General features: G+C 41.6%; 1 protein-coding gene across 1 annotated transcript in view; it reads right to left on the bottom strand.

Annotated features, from left to right (window-relative positions):
• LOC136983820 (homeobox protein TGIF2-like) overlaps positions 1 to 18,723 on the bottom strand; it is a 30,300-nt gene extending 11,577 nt beyond the window's left edge. Inside the window, exon 1 of the mRNA XM_067280685.1 lies at positions 18,419 to 18,723. Within this exon, the coding sequence (XP_067136786.1) occupies positions 18,419 to 18,434 (16 nt within the window). The 5' untranslated portion in view covers positions 18,435 to 18,723. The remainder of the gene's footprint in view (positions 1 to 18,418) is intronic.
• Between the last annotated feature and the right edge of the window lie 2,217 nt (positions 18,724 to 20,940).

Genomic DNA, 20,940 nt, shown 5'->3' with positions numbered 1-20,940 from the left:
TCGCAATACGGATCTATACTAAAGCTCTAGGCGTGTGCCTCGAATCTCTAAAATGTCCGTATTCTTTACGTAGGTAATGCGCAATAGCGGGGGTGCAGGAAGGAAACGAAATGCCTTATAAAATCTTTTACTCCCGAGGTACTGGCCTTTACCGGTGGAAAACCTCAAATCCGTCCCCCCGTACTGTATCAATACGTAAATATCTACCGTAGTAAGATTGTACGGATCCAGGCACGGTACACGTCAGACGATGACAAATATGTGGGTCTAAACTGCGGTAACGGTGACGTAAGGAAGCGGTGTGACTAGTAACGTACGAATTTCATCCGCGGTGACGTGCGTGGACAAATCGAGAGCGACAAGAGTTAATTAACTAGGAAAAAAGGGGGCTAAAATAATCGGAAGGTGAGACGAAACGGTGAACGAAATCGAAGGTACTCTAAATATAAATGGCCATCAATTTTTGTCGAATATTTCTCCTACTTAAGTGTGGAACCGTCAATCGATGATCGTCGATAGAAAGACGACAGAAATTTCGTCTGCTGGAAAATATCGAACGTCCAAAGTGGAACGATTATTATTATCGTCTCCTTTTTTAACGCAATAAATGGCGTATTCGGTAGCCGAGGAGAGAGATCTTCCTAAAAAACCATCTTAAACCCACTTGTCGCTCTAACAATTAGTTTTTTTATACTTATATAAATTATATAAAAGCTCGTTAAGAGAACTGCGGACAAACTTTTTTCTTTTTACTGGCAGACGGGACGAAATAAGGCGATATTATCAATATCTAATTATTTATATATTTTGAAATAACTGGCCGCGTCGAAGATAATTAGCGAATTTATGAAAGTATTGAGAAATGAATAATTTATTAAAGGAAAGTTACGCAATTTCGTATTATTTTATCTCTGGCGGTTTGTTCAACTCGAACATCCTACACTTTCGAAACGACCTCTTCCTATTGGTTAATCTTTCCAGTTTAATAATAAAAATTGTTTACTTTTTAGTCTTTTATTCCTTAATGAATGACGTAACGCGGAACAATTGCTGACAGGTTTGGTTGCCGCGCTTCTTTTCTTTCTCTATCGCCTCCCGATTGTCGAGCCGAAAGAAATGGCCTCTACCGGCCGTTTTTAAACGAAATTTCGAGCATAAATTCCAGGCGATTAATGTAAAAAATCACGCGTAGATAGGGAGAAACCTTGAGTAAGAATTACGTTAGTGTAGTGGACCTTAATCAGACTTCCTGACACGCGTCCAATAAGAGTTAAGTTAATAGACGTAAACTGCATTCTAACCGAATGGAATATACAGAAACGGACTTTGCCCGGTGTGTTTTTTGAACGGGTCCCCCTTCGCATCTCGTTATAAAGACGTCCTTGCGCCAGCAAAGAAATGAGGTGAAGGACGACCCTGAAAATGTCACCGTAAATAACACCGCTAAGAATTGTGGGATCGTCAACAAAACTCCAGCGAGATTCATAATTGACGGGTTTTTTTCCTTTTCCTTCTAAATACGGGCGTCAAAAACCCGCTTTCCTCGGCGACGGTTATCGGTCTTTCTCGAAAAAACTCGTGCTAATTCAAAAACGGGGGTTTTAAATTAACAGTTTTACATCGATGAACGGGAAGAGACGTGGAAGTGGGGGGGCGGGGGAAGCGACCGGTCTGGTAAGTGTCATTTCCTGGACTTTTTCTTCGTCACTTCCGTTTCGAGACAGCGTCCAACCGTTTCTTTCCGTTACGAAATGGACTCGAAAGAGAGGAGGAAAAAGAAAACCCGCAATCCCTGGCCGGCGGAGAATAACAGAAGCACCGACAACCCGATTAAAAATGGAACGTACTGTGCGCCTCGCGCCTCGCAATATACAAAATCTTTCCACAGGAAAATGATTTTCTCGGGTTTCTAAGCAACCGTTTTTTATGTGTTTTTCTTCGGTCGGCGTTTAAAAAAATTCAGAGAAGAAAAAACAGCAGCCAATGGCCAACGAATCAGTCGTATTACCATTTCCGGTTTCGTAATCGTTAACCCGATTCGGTAATTCAAACCGATGAATAAGATAGCGGTTAGTGTCACGTCCGAGTCGACAAAAAACGGAATGGAGTGAAGAGAGAACCGACAGTTTGGACACAGTCACGTGACCAGGCGCGTGTGAACACTTGCCAAGGTTACATCTATCATGGCTAGCGACTATTAAACGGTCGCTTCCTCCTTCCCTTCCCCGAACTACGCGCGATGGCGACATCAGATTCGCTTCATTGGCATTCGCCACACGATCGACAACACTAGTAACGCGACGAAGGCGACCAATCGGACGTGGCCACTTTTAAAACTCGAAATTTCCCACCCTCTTACAAATTCCGAAAGACCTGGCCTCTCGTTATTCCACTCGGTCTCTTCTTAAGAAAGCCACAAACGTGTTTCTCCACCGTTGTAAAGGACCCGGTTATTTACCGAATTTGGCCTTTTGTTTACTCGCGCCAGCTTTTTCTTTTCTTTTATCGAACGTTTGAAAAGGAAAGTGTCGTTACAGTTTTCTAGAATTTCGGTTATCGGAAGGGAGGAAGAATCTACATTAACATTCGACTATCGGCTATCGGCGCTATACGACCGGCAGAACGACCGGCAGATACCGTCTTTTCTTACGACTTTTCTTAATGCACACACTTGCCCACAAAGTCAAATCGTCCGCTTTCTTTTTCTATATTTTCGCAATTCTCGATACAAGTTTAGAATTTATATAAAAAAGAAAATTCCTAGTAATTAGCGTAACGTTCTCGCCCTCCCCGCAGTTATCGGTTAGAAATATATTCTCTAGTGATAAAAGTAACGTCTTACGACTTTAAAAAAGCACGTTTTCGTCGTTATTTTCTTATTTAATATTTGTCTGGGCGAAAACAATAATATTTGTGCGCGACAAATGTCCAAAGTCACGGTGAATCGTTAATCGGTGTTTTGTTCCCAAAATTTGAAATGTGTCGACGTTAGTGATTAATTAAGTGTCTAGTATCAAAAATCGAAGCCTAGATTCTGTTAATCCTTAACGAATCCAATCGGTCTGTTCGTAGACTAGCGTATCGTAGTCTTTAGTTCTGGTCTCGATAGTGTTAATAGCTCTAACTCTAAACACTAATATGTACCGGTCGACGTCTAGTTCTAAGCACCGATCCGGTAGTGTCTAGTTGCCACTTGTAAGTACCGATAGGATTGTCGGACTTAATTTAATCCTTAAATGAATAAATTATTCTTTAGTTCTAGTTCTGGACCCCGATAACATTTATTAACATCCAGCTGTAAGAAGCGCATTGGCTGGTCTCGTTGTTTGTAGTTCTTAATTAGTCATTGGTTGCAAATCTGGATAATTTTTACAAGTCATTACTTCCGAGGCTCCGAGTGCATTAACTAGTCATTAGTTCCAAAGCCATAAAAGAGCAGATTAGTCTTTCGTAAACAAACCAATCTCTCGTCGTAAATCCCGATATTTTTCTAGTTCCCGGCTGGATCGTAAGCAACCGACGGAGAAAAAAGAAAGACGAAACTACGTTTTGAAAGAGCGCGTAAACAATAAAAAAAGATATTCTTTCAAAATCGTCGATAGGAAAAATACTCGAGTAACTGCAACGTCACGCTTTGACGTCAATGCAGAAAATGCTTTAACACTACGTCTGTGTAGAGTGGAACAGAACTGGAAACCATCCCCCCCGCTCCTGTCTAAGACACGTTTCTCCAGGTTTGAACTCTGAGCTCGAAGTAACTATAAACCCCGGGACGGAATCACATCCCTGGCCATATTTTTATTAAATTTATTATTTTAAATATTTAAAATTTTTGCTTATAAAACGTCTGCATAAATATAAATATAGACTTTGCTCTTCGGCATGTGCTGATTTGACATCAGTTCAATGTCTACCTAACTACACGCAATTCATTCGCTGGCGCTTATATAAGATACGAGCTTATAAACTCGTTTTTCACATATTAAAATTGTAAATTGACTCTAATAATTTATAATGTCCAATCGAGTTTCTTCTTTCCTTTTAGCTTGGCTTATTTATTAACTTTACTACGTCATTATCGAACAAAAAATTCACCATTGCCGAGAACGAATGTCGCCGGTAATACCCGGGAGTGTAAGGGGTCCGTCTACGGGACATTGTACCCCGCGAGGGAAGGGAGTCAAAGAGTGTACACGTAACTGATAGAAGAGCTCCAAACAACGTTATTATTTATGTAAATATTGCGGTGTTGGGATAGGAAGAAGCTGCAAAAACGGGAAAATCAAAAAATCCGGAACTCTAAAAGTGGATGGTTTGAGGCGTGTAAACTGCAAAAGTAGGTTAAATTATTGCAAAAAAGCCGAGAATTCTAAATTAAATTTAACAGGAATTTACCAAGGAAAGTTATCACTGATGAGGAAAAATTCGTTAGTTGTAAGTGTTTTTGAATAATGGCGTAATTTATGCCTGCGAGACAGAGATGAATCGGATAAGAAGTCACAGGGAATGCCCTTGAAAACTATTTGGCATATTTTATGTAAAGTTAATTAAGTCAGCTTTATCTGAATGAAATCAAACTGTTTTGCAGCTTCCATAATGGAATTGCCGAAAGATAAGATAGCTTGTATATTTTGTGGACTATTCCTAAAGCTCGCATTGTGAAGCGTTAGATAGTATCGGTAAATATTGACGATAAGATGCTAGTACGTCTCTTAAACTCGACGTTGAGCCGAGTAAAGCCGTGAAAAAGTAAGAAAAACTGTTAAATTGTACAACTTCCTCTTTAAGTTGAACGTCTTAATCAATAGCGAAGTATTCGTTCGTGACTGCTGAAACTTTTTCTCGTTGCTTAGATGCTGGCAAGTTGACACTTTGATTGGAGAAGCCGACCAAGAATCCCGATCTTCCTGTTCGGCAGGAAGTTAGCATTGTCATTTTTGAGCCAGTTTGCGCTCTCCTATCTATAAGTATAGAAGTTTGGGCTATCCGGTTCCTTTCAAATATGCCATTTGACAACATCTCGTCGTTTCCTACCCGTGAAATGTTTTTAAACTCGTTTAAATTACATATATTAGGCGGCAGAATTGAAGCGTGCCGCGAGTAATTTTGGTCCCTCTAAAGATCTTCCGGCTTAGTTTTAGCCAAAAAATCTACCTTTAAAGTTGATTTTATCTTCTAGCGCGTAAAAAACGTGCAGAAATCTTTGGAATTTTGATTAGTTCGTCCCCTGTTTAACGATTTTTTTGAAGAATTTTAACACCTAACTAACTATAAACATACACAAAGTTTTGACATTTGACAGTCGACACACGATCACACTTCACTCCCGCATGCTCGTAGGTAGCATGTCGGACTGGTATTCTCATTTCATGCTAATTTAAACACGTAAATTTTACAATAGAAACGAAGGTTGTCTAGTCATTTGGCAAAGATCCAATCCTAAAATCCGAAACTGGCAAAAAGTAAAAATAAAAACAAGTGGTTGTCGGTATCAAGACTCACGCAATATAAACATAACGAAAACTGCCCTTATAAAAGATACCAATATAAATGTTTATGCGGAAACGAGCCTTAGCTAAATGACTGTTGTGTTAAATTTTGCTTGCCCAGTTCTGCGTACAAGAATACAACTGCTTACCTGTATAAAACGCTTCCTGTTCTGTGTTTAATGGTACAATACTCTTTTGCAGGGATGTACGTAAGTGTACAATTAGCCTAAACCCTTTGCTTAGTGTTTGTCTCCCCTACGAATAAACTTCTCCTGCATCGCGCTAACCAAGAGAATGACGCGTGATGCGAGTTTATTGCGTAGTTGTCTTAACAATCGAACAGATCTGACACGTACCCGATACGTGTTGTAAAACTTTACAAAGAGCGCAGTTCCTTCAACCGGACACATTAAGTTACGCAACAACGACTTTTCCCGACACGTCGATTGTAGTTTGCAAACAAGCCGAAGAACATGAACGTAGTCCAAGTCAACCATAACGATCCCGACTTGGTAGTATCTAATTATTTAACTCGACAACGAGAATAGGCGTTTAAACGAGTCTGCAACAAAGACGAGTTACGAAAACCTAGTGACGTGATCGGATTAAATTATCCTACGCCATCTTCGATGTACGCATTGGCCATTAGCGCAACCAGTGACGTCGCTGGTGCTAAGATTCGGCACTGTCCGGCAACATCCCGGGTCGAAAGCTGTCATTTTTAATTACGCAAGTGCAAATTCCCAGAGATAAATAAATGCTCGGTCAGTTTACCGGATTTTAGCCACGTGTCTCGGATATTGGTAAGCATATTTCAAACATGTCAAGAGATCTTTCCAGCTCAACTTTCGAGACGACCACGCCCAAATATGAAATTCCGTCGTACCACGCCCTTAAACGATGAGCTACGGATCTTCGCCTCCCCCTCTCCACATCCCTTCTGTTAACTCGGTTTTTTGCGCGAAACACGATAACTGTATAATCTGTATAACGATCGATACATCGAAATTGTCTATGAATATGTAGGGCCGAGCAGTACCGAACCAACTCCAAGTTAAAAACTAAATTTCATACAAGATTCGACGTGTTGCGAGCAGTGTTTTGTTATATTAGAAAGTCCCCTGCACATTCGTAGGTCTTCCTTAACGTTTACGTGACGGAAGGGGTTAAAGATACGTTTTGAATGCGTTAAATTCCGATCAACCAAAGCGGCACATCTTAATTAATGAAGAAAAATATACGAGATGACAAGAAGGACGTACATTTACTTTTTCTGGTTTACTGACAAACGAGGGAGTATCACTTTGGGAGAAATCGGTAGTCCTTCTTGTAAGACATGTCGCGTCGTTTATTCTTTTTATCGGTAATCCGAGCCTGTTCTCACCGAACTCCTCCGAGACAAGCTGACCAAGCGGATAACACACCACAAAGTGACAAGTGAGCAACCGTTCTTTATGTAAGACACTTTTAAGTGACTAAAAATGGCTGCACTTTATCTTCGACACAAAAGTTTTCGACTCGAGTAAATTGTACTTTTCTCTCTTTTTTTACTTTAAAAAAACAAGAAAAGAGCCTACTTTTCCAACAACCGATTCTGTTTTTTTCTTACCCAAACGTCAAAGAACCTCGAGCAGTTCCTTAACTCCTAAAAAGCACAATAAATCGGGTTCAATATCGAAACCCTTACAAAGTGAGAATATTAAGAAGATAAGTATTCAATTTTCTCCCTGTTCTCGACGTAATATAGGTCTACGCGATCCCACCTGTGACCGTCTGGTTTTTGACCCGCCATCTTTAACTAGTTCAAGTGGCGTGTGTGGGAAAACCACACCTGTTTATATAGCTGCAGGCAAAAATAGAGAGAGAGAGGAAAAAAACGTATTTCGGTAGGAGACAATGGACAAAAATCTTGTGTAATTTCCATAAGTGACATTCAGATTAACGGATATTTAAATGGAAAGTTGTGGTAGGAGAGTGGAGAGGGGGCGGAAAATGATTGTCATGTTTTTTAATTGGACGTTTCGCCTTTCTACCTAGCGTATCCCGCTGTTTCCCTTTGTTTCTCTTCTGCGTTTATGAATGTCGGGGGGATTTATCCTACAGTTTTCCACTCCCGTCACGTTTTCGGAACCTTACAGACAATGCGCCAGACGTGGTTAAATGATTTAGCATTTATATTTTTTCGTGTGACGAAATAACATATTCCTCCTCCTTTCGCTCACCCTCGAAATTCCCAATTAGAAAAGAATTTATCGTTGGGCTCGACGTTTAGAACCCACGTTACGTAACGTCCGTAACGTAACGTTCGACACCTGTACTGTACTAACCGCGTCGTCATGGCAACTAGCGGGCGATGACCCCTTCGCCGACTTTACTTTCGCTACCAAAGTCTCATCGACTCTAAAATTCGGCCCTCTTTTTCTTCTTAATGCAAAAGTTGAGGTTTCCATTTCTTGGCATTCGAAAAAATCCAACGGATTATTTTCGTGAGACGTCACGAAAGCGGACAGCGGTTTTTACTCGATAAAAGGGGAAAGGGGTGAAAAAATAGCCATCGACGATACTAATCGAGTTATTTATCGATGTTTATAGAATAAAAAGTCGAGCGTGACGGATTGCACTTCCTCTCCACGCACAGGCCATACAATAAAGATCATCTACATACATATGGCTTTATTACACGTTCTTTAATTGCTAGTAAAATCGGTCGTGATTGCTCTCCCTCGTAAACCCACGTCTTTACGCAGCTTCCAACAATTCGTCGGTTCTAAAACGTCGAGCGACTCACCCTCGTGTCGACAATGCTACCGAACTTTTACAAATAGTCCACGAGTGATGCAAATTTGACAATAATTAGTTGCTGTAACCCTTTGTGATGCGAGCCCTAGGGGTCGAGAACAGCTGCTCCCAGGTACCCCGAAGTAGGACCCAGGTGCAACAAAGGTAATCTTCAGACCCTGGCAGCAGCTGCCAAGCTTGGTGAAAGATAAAATTTGGCCATTTCTCTATAAACCGACCTTCTTTGCTTCCCAATTAGTCGCAGTTATGTTAAAGAAGGCGACAGATTAATTGACACGACGAATTCGACCGTGTTTTTTCAACCGCGCGCCTTATCTAGGCTCTGACAGGAGAGTTTTTCTTATCTGCTAAGCGAGATACACCACGAAGGACCGCATCCTTTATCTTTTCAAGGATGAATACTGTTTCATAATCGCTGTTGATAAACAATTTATACGCGAAAGTAAATAAAGGAAACCAGAAATTGACCACACGAAACACTTTTGGAGTAAAGTGGAAGATCGATATTTGCCGAGTGTCGAGCGAACGAAATTCGATTAGTACGCCTATTGCTTATTATAGTATATGGTAGAACATAGAAGCTAATCAGAATTTAATGAGAGATTAGAACCCCTCGTCCATTCTAGAAATTAACCTCTCAAGATCCTCCAACCGTCACGCGAATTGAAGGATTCTCCAAGCGTGCAAGCGGGGGAACGTCACGCTAAAAATTTGATCAGGAATCTATATTTACACTTAATGCTAAATTTTATATGAATAATTTAAGTTTAATTAACGTTACTGAGCTATTACGATCAATTTTTAAGGCATTGTTACCTTACAATAGTAGAAAGCATTCGACAAACCACTGAAAATCTATGAAACCCTATTGTGTCGGTCGTTTATTAAGAAACTAATCGGTCGTACACACGCATTGGAGTGCCGTACACCCACTTAACTGTACGTTGCATATAATTAATTCAAATTCGCAGCATTAAACTTAGAAAAGAATCTGTAGATGGAGGGCAGTGCTTAAGTTATTCATAAATGCTACCGACGTAACGATTTCTGTTCGTGTAAAGATTGTGGTACTCGATCGATCGGTAGACAACACGGTACTCCGGGGTAATCGGTACACATCTGTCTACAGAGAGGAATTCACCGACACCCAGAGACACGTAATTTCCACGTCGTACTCGAATTAAAACTCGAAAACCTCGCCAGGGGACGACACGAAGGTTTTAGTTTGCATCCTCTCGAAATTAAACATCGACTCGATCGCCAGATGATCGATCACTACGTCTTGCACATTTTCATCTCCCGTAGGAGCAATTTTCTAGGAAACGCACGCTTAAGAACGATTTGACAATTATAGCCATAATATGGACGGTGTTGCGCCTTTAAGGGGACGAAATTCGTACTTGGTCACACGTAACGAACGAACAGCTGTGTCTGGATGGAGGGAATCGTTTGCCAAGACGTCTGACGGATTATTTTGGCAGGCAAATTTGCCATTCCTACAAACTTGGACGGGGAAAGGAAGGTGAATTCTGTCAGATCGTTCGTCCTTGCTCCCAATTTGTACCACTTGGCGCCACCATTCGATTCTATTCTCTGCTAGGCGGCTTCGAACCGGGAAACGTCGAATTCCTTCGAAGATTATTCCCCCTTTCTAGACTTTTAACAAGCTTAAATCTCCGGTTTACCATCATTTCGATAAGGGCGAGATGAGAAAGAGAAAAGCTCAATCCTACACGGCTTTCTTTTCCCTTTTAAACACTCAGAAATACGGCGATTTAAAGGGTTCCTAAATCCGATAAGGATTTTCCAAACGTTTATCTGCTCTTCTTCCTCGTCTTTCTACCGAATTCGACTTCCCTCTTCGACGCAAAAAAACACCGAAGATCTCCAGATTTGACAAATATCGAAAGGCGCTTTTATTTTTTGCACCAGAAAACTTTCAAATCATGTCTTTGAGGCCGGGGTGTAAGTTAATCGAACGTGCTGAAAGGTAACTAACAAAGGAAAACCTCGAGGAACAAAACGGGTTACGAAGAGACGGTTCAGAATCGAGGGCTTGGATGCACTACCAACACGTGTAGAATAAGTGTAGGAAAGGAGAAAGATTGAGCAAGGTAAAGAATAGGGGGAATAAAGAGACTAGTGAAATTAAAAGCTAGAAGACGGCGTAGAAACGGACTAAGGAAAGTAAAAGCGATGCAAAACAGGACCGGGTGGGGCGATTTAGATTGAAAGAGGGAAAGCGGTACGAAATGAAATTTTCCCCGAGTGACAAAAGAATGGGCGCATCGTCCAAGACATAAAATGGCTGGCGATTTTATAATAAATATTATTAGTATTTTTTGAAAACAATGGAGCAATAACGAGTCGTAGCAGATTAACCTTGAATGATTATCTAATTGGGGGAAACAATAGAGATAAGAGTAAAAACAACTCTCGACTCGCACTGTTAATTGAGTTTTGAAAAAAGGGCCAGCTCTTCGGCATCCCTTTTCCTGCAAAGTGGATGGAGGAGACGTTAAGTCATTTTTCAGGACGCATGTTCGAACAAAAACGAGGCTCTGACCCGATTCTACCCCTGGTGCGGAAATCGCTGACGTTACAAAGCACGTGAGGATGCCAGCGGAAGGTCATTGCCTCGCTTTCGCTTCTACTTCCGCGATTATGGATCGACGGACTTTTATAAACTATACCGCTGCAAATTTACTATTCTCCATTAGGAGTGTACGAGTAAAAGGATGGGAAATCAACCCTAGAGACTGGAAAACAGTAATAAAAAATATACAGGGAGTGTATCTAACTGTTTGGGGTTCGATGGGAGTTGGAGATAAAATTCCATTTATCACGGATATGGAGGTTGAAAGTGAAGAAAGTTACATGTCAAACGTCTCGAGTCGGTATTGAATAGAGAAGCTGCATCGCCATATTAAATGATGGATGACCTAACGTCCTTCGAACGACCAACCAACAATACGCTCTTAACCTATTCAAATCAAAGAAAACTGTTTAAATTTACTGAAGAGTAATTGCAGCGGATGTTTTTAAATTCGATACTTTCATCCTTATTATTAATCTTCGGCGGGAAAATGGATATTCCGTGTCGAAAGTGGTATCGACAAATCCTTTGCTAGATCGTCCCTGGAAGGCGTGAGGAAACCAGCGATTCTTCCATCCGCACAGACAGGAAAACACGCTAAAAAGTATCTAACGCGGGGATGGTAGGATAAACCTCTTTCCTATTCGTGTAAGAAAGGAAAAGCCAGCTTCCCGCAATTACAGTAGAGTGGAACGTACAGCTGGAAAAATAGGCGTTTGCTAGCCCGGAGGACGGAGATTGACCATGTCCGATGCCCGTTTAGCCTAAGCAACGCGGGATCCCCAGGCAGTATGACCTTGAGCCTCACGGCCTTGTCTTTCCGTCCCGCAACCGGTTTCACAAATGAAACTGCTGGAAGACCAAAGCTATGATGACGCAACCGGGACCAACTTTTCGCTCCTATTTCCGTCAACTTTTGCTAAGTTTCGTAACGAAAGGGTTGCCAGAAACCCCACTGCACATACACATAAATGACTTTAGATTCGGGGAATTTCATTTAAAAAATAATAAAAAAATGGAAGCCCTTTCTCCCAACGCTTATCCCTTTTACTGCTACTTAGGGATCGATTTCGACCAGGATGCACGTGCCCAATTTTATGTTTAATGACACAATACTCTACTCGACGTCGTGAACACGCGGCACGCACGCTCTAACCGAACCTAACCCGGAACGACAAAAACTTTCCCGGTCGAATTCCGCCGGTATTTCGAACCCGGGTGGGTGGGAGGGTAATCGATAATGGACGCTCTTTTTTAGCGCCAGGTGTCACCACTATCCAAACGTCATCGACTAATCCAGGTGGCGTCATCCGTCGTAATCGATGGAACGACAGATGTCGGGGAGCAAACTTCGTGACGTCACGTTAAGATTCCATCTGGATGTATGGTAATCGTTCCGTTTCGCGTGGCATCCCAAAAGGCCAACCACCATTCTACACTACGTTATATATTATTTATTTTTTTATCGGGAGGAAGAATGCGGAGTTTTTAAGCGGCTTCCTTTAAAGTAAACCCGCCGAACGGGTTATCTGTCGAGATTTAAAAAAAAGGCAGCAAACGTCAGCAATGCCCCAAGGTACCAATCCCTTTAAGGGAATAAGGTAGTAAGTACCTGGATATCGGACGCGTGGGGACATTCCATCTTTCACACGGGATATCAGGTCATTTTAATAATCGTTCCAACACGTGTTTCGGAATACAGATTTGCAAATGACGTTATGCTGGTACATAACCTATTTAGCACTTTCCATGTCACCGATTCGGAATAGAACACCCTCAAACCACATATACCAAGGTGTTTAACAATGGAAATATTCATAAATATTCAAATATTTCCTCTCCATACCATTCTGGGGATGTTACGAAACGTTTTTTTTCCTCGTAAAGATATCGCAATTAAATAATTTTCTCGCCAGGGTGCCGTAGAGGGCGGGAAATTTACAATTACGAACGGGCTGAGAAACATAAGGTTCTGCTTCCTTAAAGAGTAAAACTTACGAAATGCGAGCCTACCGGTGGCCTTACCGTCACCCTAATTTCAAAGATGACAGGTAAATTTTCGGCGCGAGAACCTATAGGCCTCATTAGGTCGAGGCGCATTTGGCCTATCTCCACAGTTATAAAGCGCATAATCCACTTGTGTCATACCCAAAAACAAATATTGGGTTTCCAAAAACTTTAATTTGTTGAGTGCCACTTGTACGGTGAGAAAACGGCTCCCTTTCTCTTCCCGCTTCTGCCAATCCGCAACTAACATAGCCTATATCGGGAGATTAAACCGCAATTTCCAGTGCTTTAAACCCGAGTAATGTATCAGATAATCCCGGCGGTTTAAAGTAATTAAGAAAAATTGACTCGACGCGACTTAAAGTAGTCGGAGCGAAATGCAAAGTAAATAGTGGGGGCAGAACGAGAAAAGCATTGATTTCGTTTCGATTGGGCAAAAAGTCTAGTTGCCAGGCGACCATCACCTTGGATACCGACGAGTACGAGACAAACATACAAAACTAGAGCCCCTTTTTTCTAATGATCTCGTTTCTAAAATGCTTTCGTGTGGCAAACCCTAAAATTTGTCTAGAAATCGCATTTCTTTTTTATCGAATATCCTCCGTTTCTTTTGTTTTAATATCCTTTTTAGAGAAATTGAAAGTCTGAGACGATCGACCGCCTTTCGATTCGTCGGTGATTGGACAAGTTGACGTTTCTAAATCGGTTCGAGCGCAGATGTTATGTTTACTCCAGTCACGAAAAGGCACGTGTTCGCACGCTCACTACACTAAGACACAGCTGTTTCGTCGCCGCGCATCCCTCTTAAATTTATTTAGGTTAGAATGCTTTCGTAATTTTCGTTCTCTCTCCCGTAAGTTTTAGTTCCAGAAAGGTGTTTGGGTAGAACCAACCCTTTGGCGCTCTTTTCTTTCAGGGTCGCCTAGTTCCTTCGGGGCTCGATCCAACCGGGGATTAACCCGGAAGTTAGGGCGTTTCCCTGGCTTAACGTTTGTTACCCCCGTACGAATGACCAAGAGATTCTATATTGAGCCGGTCGAGTTCGGGTTAGCCTCCTATCTCTGATAGATCACCTGTCTGACGAATTCCCCATCATAGCCAAACACACCTGTCCATTGTGTGTATCCGCGTTATTTTTTCCACCTCGGTTTCCGCCATGTTGTATTTTCTGAATTTTCGCCAGAGTTATGCCTTAAGCCGGGTGCCTCCTATCCGTCCGCGTCTATCGAGGAACGGATCGATGCCGCGCCGCCACCGATCCCGCCCTAAGTCCGACGTGACCTGTTGACCCACATCCGTCTGTCTGGCCGAACCGCAAAACCGATTTAAACTCATCTGTCATGAAAGTAGTAGTGCCCTATTTCGATGGTTGTGTGCCCATTTCCAATGGCGACTATACCGACCGCCTTTTAAAGGTTACGTACGCTTAATTATATCCGGCCAAACGTTTAAAACGAGAGGAGCATCTTTATCGGGTCGTCGGACACGTGCCAAAAGCGCGAAAGGTATTCGCACGTCACTTCCGGAATCTTTTAAACTCCTTACAGTTTGATGACGAGAATTCGTTGACTAAGCCCAATTTTTAAAGCGATTTCATTTGAAAAAGCACAAGTTAAGAGGTGATTGTTCCTTATTAACATACAAAAACCGCGACTCATCCAAGTAAAACTTCTCATTGTTTTAATAGATTATACGCTTTCCTCCAGGCTAAAACTCCGGTTCGTGGCCGAAATAATAATATTTTTTTCGGCACAGGTGGCAACACACCTGCGTTGTCTCAACCGATCACGTGACGGCGTCAATCTAGCGGGGACGATTGTTACTTTATAGATTTCGAACTAAACTATCGAATATGAACACCGCTTATTTGACAAATTTGACAGTCAACAGCTGTCAAATTAAATCCAATATACTATACTGTATTTCTAGCCCGATCTCACCGTCCAAGTGCCGACTTTAAGTCCATTATTATTAAATTAGTTAAGAATTTCCCACTTTAGGCAGATTGATGCCAACCAATAAATATTTTTGTCTAAATTACACGCTTTTGTTGATCAGGAATGTCACAGTCATTCGCTTCCGGCTTCTGTAAACGAGTGCAGTTAAAGGTCAGAGTACTACCAGTCTCTTTAGGGGGTGGATATTTTTAGGGTCGATAGGCGACAAATCCCCCCTCGGTTCTTAACCGTTGACTACGCTTTCCACTAAACACGCGCTGTGTTCACACAGGTTACGTTACGTTACGACTGACAAATCAAAGAAGGCATTACTTGTAACGTCTTCCATTGGCCAGAAACAACGTAACGTAACGTAAGAAAAGCTGGTGTAAACGCAACCTTATACGTTGTAAGAAAGCAACAAAAATGGAATCGACCGGATTGGTCCTTAAACTCCAGTTTATTCCGATTTTATGTTTTGTAATCAATAATACGATATTTATAACAAGAACAGGATGTAAGAGAAATATCCGGCCCGTCCCCTCCCATTCATTTCGAGACTACAAACTGCATAAACAAGTCGCTGTTTGTACAAACAGCGCATGCTGAACTTACAGGCCTTGTACGTCGAAGCAGAATGGAGCCATGCCATAGCTGATATTTCCCATTTGTATCTTATATATCTTATCGGACGGCATGTAGGTATGTTTTCGATTACGGTGTGCCATCTTAAAATAACCGAGAGGAGCGGAACAGGTGGGGTAACCCCATTAACCCTTCACCCCGAAGATAGAATCTTTTTGATTATCGAAGATTCTTCGGCTTACACAAAACTGGTTTTGAATTTTTTGTACTTTTTCCAATGTTACAAGGGTCTAAGTTGGACCAGTTTATAACACAAATTAGTTTTTGAATCTTCTAACCCGTGTACCAGTTTATGGAATCGCTGGTTGTGTAATACGTGAAAAGAAGGGAGGTAGCATCTCGCCACTTGGTGGCAAATTGTCCGAATATTTTTGCTGCAGAATTTATGGCCACGATGCAGGTTTTATAGTTGTAACTGGAAACAGAAGAATAAAAAAAAGCCAACGGGGAATTAGAAATGCTGAATGGCTGCGGCGTTATCGCGCATCTAGAAGGGGTAAGCTCGTACAGATAGAAAAAGCCAGAATAAACAGAGTCAGCCTCTTTTTTTATTCCAAGACGACTTGTCTCTCTCACTATTCTTAAACACAGGCGAACGTCTACACTGTTTATCCCATCTGCAAAATTGGGCCTTTTCGATACAAGTCTTAATAGAACTTGTACCGAGACATTACCTTACTAAAATTAGATTTAGTAGAAATTCTTAATATCCCAATCCTTATGTTTGACGTTTGTACTTTCTCTCGCCCTATTACGAAAATATAGAAGAAAAAGTCGAGATTCGACTTGGTTTTGACTGCTAGAAAAAGGTGTTGCGAGACAGTCGACACGACACGAACCAGCGACATTTTGACTGGCGAGAAGCAGCTTTACTTATTGTGAAAGTGGCATATTTTTAAACAAGCAACAAGGCAGATTCTATTTTGGTATCTCTTCTCTCGTCACACAAATACTCGCGTAGCTCGGGTTAAAACGTTTTTAACAATTAATTGCCCTGCAATACCGAGTTATTATTGTTATTTTTTGCCATTTCTTCCCTAGATAAACACTAGAATTTTCGCTGCGAGTACGACATAACGCTATACGACAACAACCAATTACCGTCGGTTGGCAAAGGTATCTTTTTCTATACACAGTAATACGGATGAAGGACGTTGGTGAAAAGATTCTAGAAGTGGTTATACACTAGGATCGACCAAGGACGCATTTATCTGTCTAGAAAAATAAAATTCAATCAGTAAGGTTTCTTTCCTATTGAGATACTTCCTAACAAATAATGGAGTTTCGTCCTCCCGTTTAGCCTTTCGCACTGAGCGAGAGATTATCGTTGGGTTTATCAGGCTCCGATGATATGTTCCCGCTGGACTCTAGACTATGAACCAGGGCAATCCAGAGTTTAGGGGTGCAATTGGGCGTTAATGACAGTTCAAATTTTGCCCTGTGAGTAATAACCAGATTTCTGTACTGGTTTTGTCAGCGGGGAACCGGCAAACCGTGTCAATTAAAGCACATATTGTACAAATTATGTTACTTCGAGAGCCACGTGTTTAGAATGGTTCGACCCCCGAACGAAACGTCGGCCGATTTTTTGGTTTTATTCGGTTGGCCCGAAATTATTAACCGGTCGTACCCGTTTATGAGGTAAAACCTATAATTAAAAACCACAAGAAATTGACTTTAATTCTATTAATAGACGTCATTGATTGGTCGGTGGCGACTTTTTGTGTTTTTTCTTCCGACGTAGGATGACGTTTGCACGAATCACGTGGCCACGTTGTGACATTCGATCACGTGACCGCCATTAACTAGAAAGGCGACTATCCATTTCTGAACGTCATACAAAAGCCGGCCAGATACGGACAAAATTACACACGGAATGTATATATATTCACACGCGATTATCGGAGATTCTTTTGGGAAATTACTTTCTTCTTTCATCTTGATATTTCGGTGGCTCCCACGAAAATCGTCGGAAGACCGGAAACACTCAAACATCACCGTTCGTTACGCATCACGCGCCTCTTGAAGATCGGCATCACCGGATGAAGTCCATTTACCATATTCACAATTTTACAATCCAACTACTGTAAAGCCCAGCCAATTGGTCCCATCGACCTAATTTACCGAGGGGAGGGGGCTTCGTCCCGGCCGCACCTCTCGCGTGACCATTCGACAATTGAAATGGCGTCGGTGTTTTTCCAGAAAATTTCCAAAAAATAACCGAGATCGAGTGTGCTTCGTCAGGCGTGACGTCACCGCAAAACACCGTGACAGACACGCCGAGCCTAGCCGACAATCGTTTGACATTTAGTCCTAGCATAAAGTAGAAAAAGCCACTACATCTCTTCTGGCATCCATCCAAGGCTTACCTTCGTAACAGAGTAGATACAGGACATCCTTTACCCTCGCAAACAGATTTTCGTGTCGTACAAACGCCAGCCAAAGGTAAAACTGGAAGAGTAAAACTAAAGCCACACGGCAGCGACGTTAAATATTCCGATTGTCGGGTCGAAGCTAATAAATCTATCATTTCGGCCCCAATCCTGGCCCGTAAACCCGTAAACCCGGGGTACATAAGGTAAAGAAAGCACAGGTATGCCCGTTGCCTTAAAGGTAAGTCAGACGTGGAAGACGAGCCCGAGGGAAGAAATAGCACGGACTGGTAGGGTTGGGTGCAGAATTTCTGGATCTTTCCCGGTAGTCACGAAGAACAAACCGACGGAGTAATGGAAATAAATGGTTTGACAACGGCGACTCATGGTGACGTGTACTGTCACCATAGGCCTACTTGTCAGCGCCAAGTTGGAAGACTCGGTGGCTTAAAGTCTAGCCGTCTAGATCGTTTAGACACGGCGGAATAGGGGAAGAAGGTGGGCTAAAAGTCGGGCGATACGGTGTTAAGAATCTTGACAGCCAACCACGTGGGACGTTTTGACAACACTTACCTCTTTTAGCTTTCATGGTGTGGACGATGGAAGGTCTCCACGCTGAAATCGCTACTCGTCGACCGTAAAGTAGTCCAAACAGGGTTTAAGCCACGTGGTTGACAGATGGAGCCGGACACAGAAGACACATAAACACAAAGCTCCGCAGCGCACTGCGTTGTTGCCAGTAGCTGGAGCGCTGACTGAACCTTTCGTTGGGCTTCGTAACTGCAATAGCGGACCGGTCCAATATCGGCAGAGGGGTGGAGAGCGCGCGGGAGGGAGATTGTACGCAATATACTCGCTCTCTGTCTAATCACTCTCTCTCCGAGCGTTATGTCGTTCGACCCTTCTAGGACACCAGAGACGCCTAGAGGAGTGATGCGGCACAAATGTGACGTCACGACACGACGAGAAGAATGTAATATCGCGAAATTGAGGTCGCCAACTTGTCGCGAATTGTACCTGTCTCCAGCTAAAGGTCTACACCTTTATATTATCAAATAACTAAAAAAAGTAGCACCATCGATTTTTCGCCTCTCGATAAATATTTGAAGACCGTTAAAAATAATAATATATTTTTTAAATTCGTTCTTCCTTTAATGGCAATTATATAGGAGAAGTTTAAGGAAAAATCTGTCTTTATTCAAGGTAAACTGTAAAATCTATGTATACGAAAATCCTTGACATATCTTTTATTTTCCTACGATTACAATTGATTCAGTATTATGTCGATTATTGTTCGATCAATGCGAATCGGTAAACAAAGAACGGGATAAGGTCGTAATTATAATTAACGCCTTTTTGCTCCATTGGCGTAACGTTACACGCTGTTGGAATCTTTGCTTGACATTCTTGTTTACTACTTGCAATGGCTGACGTCTTCTTCCATGATATTCCCTAAGGAGACAACTGTCAAGCTATTCTGCAAGCCAGCAGATATCAATGTTTATCCCACTTTTTCCTTTATTCCTATCGTCATTATCAGCAATATTTAGTTCATTGCCGACTTTTTAATTAAACAGCCTTGATGTCCCCCCTTTTTGATCGCAATCACAATTAAACTATCAAATTTGTTCTTCCTGCTTCGCTTTTGTAAGAAAATCGAGCCTCTTCTGTTTTTTAAATACGTCCTTTGTGTAGGAAATTTGTGTTCGTCCGCGAAAAATGAAGCAAGAATTTTCAAATTGATTTCTATTCTCGTCTTTTTTCACTTTCTTGCCAGACTTAATTTATAGATTCTGCTTATATCTAGAATAGCCGCGTGTTTCCAGATGAAGATAAAAGAACAAAGGATAACGGGGGATCACGCTTCGATTGAGATTAAGGACAAAAGTGGGTTGTTAAATATTAAAAGTAGAAAATTAATCTAAACAAAAGAAAATGCAATTTTCTTGCTATAATATACCATAATTATCGCCATTAAAACGCTTATTTAGACACTCGATTCGGATCCGTAGATACAGGATACTCGACCGAATCTCGTGGACACGTTCGAATTTCAGCGACTGGTGACGATTCGGATGCGGTCAATTAGTCGAGAGGGATCGACCCTCCTCGATCCCATAGAGACGTAGAGCGGAGGGGGTTGTTTTTATGTCCAATTTTTTTAACGTGGCGCGAAACTGTAGGAGGTTATTTTGCATATACGGATTGAAGAATGGAGGCAACCAGATACGTGCAATTTTAGACGTGTACCTCCACAGGCGAACGAGGTTTGAATTTCTCTTTGCTGCTTGGAAGACTTCCTTTTCTGCATTCGGTCGTTGACATGTCTCCCGCATTTCCGATTCCTCGGCAAGATTCCTTTTGTTTCCGATTATCCAAGCCGCTCTTCTGTCGGGAGACGAAAAAATCATTTCTCCTGTCCTTTCTGACGAGTCAATTGGGCAACGAGTTTGATTTAAGGAGGTTTGAAAATTGAAAGGGTAACGATCCACAATCTTCGACTGCTCTTGGCATTATCTCAAATCATTTTGGCAATATTCCTAAAATTTATAGGCATTTTGCTTTAATATATTATCAACTGTTAAACCGATGTAGTTAGACTTAAAGCCTATTAGAGAGATGCATTCAATTACCGTTTCTAAATTGGACCATTTAGGAACCATCTTTAATATCAAAGATATGAAAAGAACTGTTTCTTTGATTACTTCTCGTCACTGTTTTAGACATATAAATGTGATTTGTCTTTTTTTTGGAAAAAATCAATGGGGGTGTGTTACGCCGTTACCTTTATCCTTCTACTGTGTTTTTAACACGGTGCAAGAAGTGTAGATCGTCAGAATGGTGTCGAAACGGAGCGTAACAAGCGATAACTCGATCGTATGTCCCTAGACGGCACGAGAAAGAAAGAGAAAACAGTTATCGTACGTAAACAGCACCCAAAGATAAACCTTCTGTAACGTTTCCTGGCAACAGATTCTATCCATAGAACATATATGGAAGAAAGATGGAGTAAATTCTTTATTTTTACAACTTTTCTATAAAATTGTTTAATTTTGACCATGTTATTTGAATCATCGTTTCCATTAGCTGGTCTA

This window comes from Centruroides vittatus, unplaced genomic scaffold, assembly GCF_030686945.1.
Source record: "Centruroides vittatus isolate TY-2023 unplaced genomic scaffold, ASM3068694v2 contig_89, whole genome shotgun sequence".
NCBI classification, from domain to species: Eukaryota; Metazoa; Arthropoda; class Arachnida; order Scorpiones; family Buthidae; genus Centruroides; species Centruroides vittatus.
Note: the sequence above shows the minus strand (reverse complement) of the source record. Positions and strands in the feature narration are given on the sequence as shown.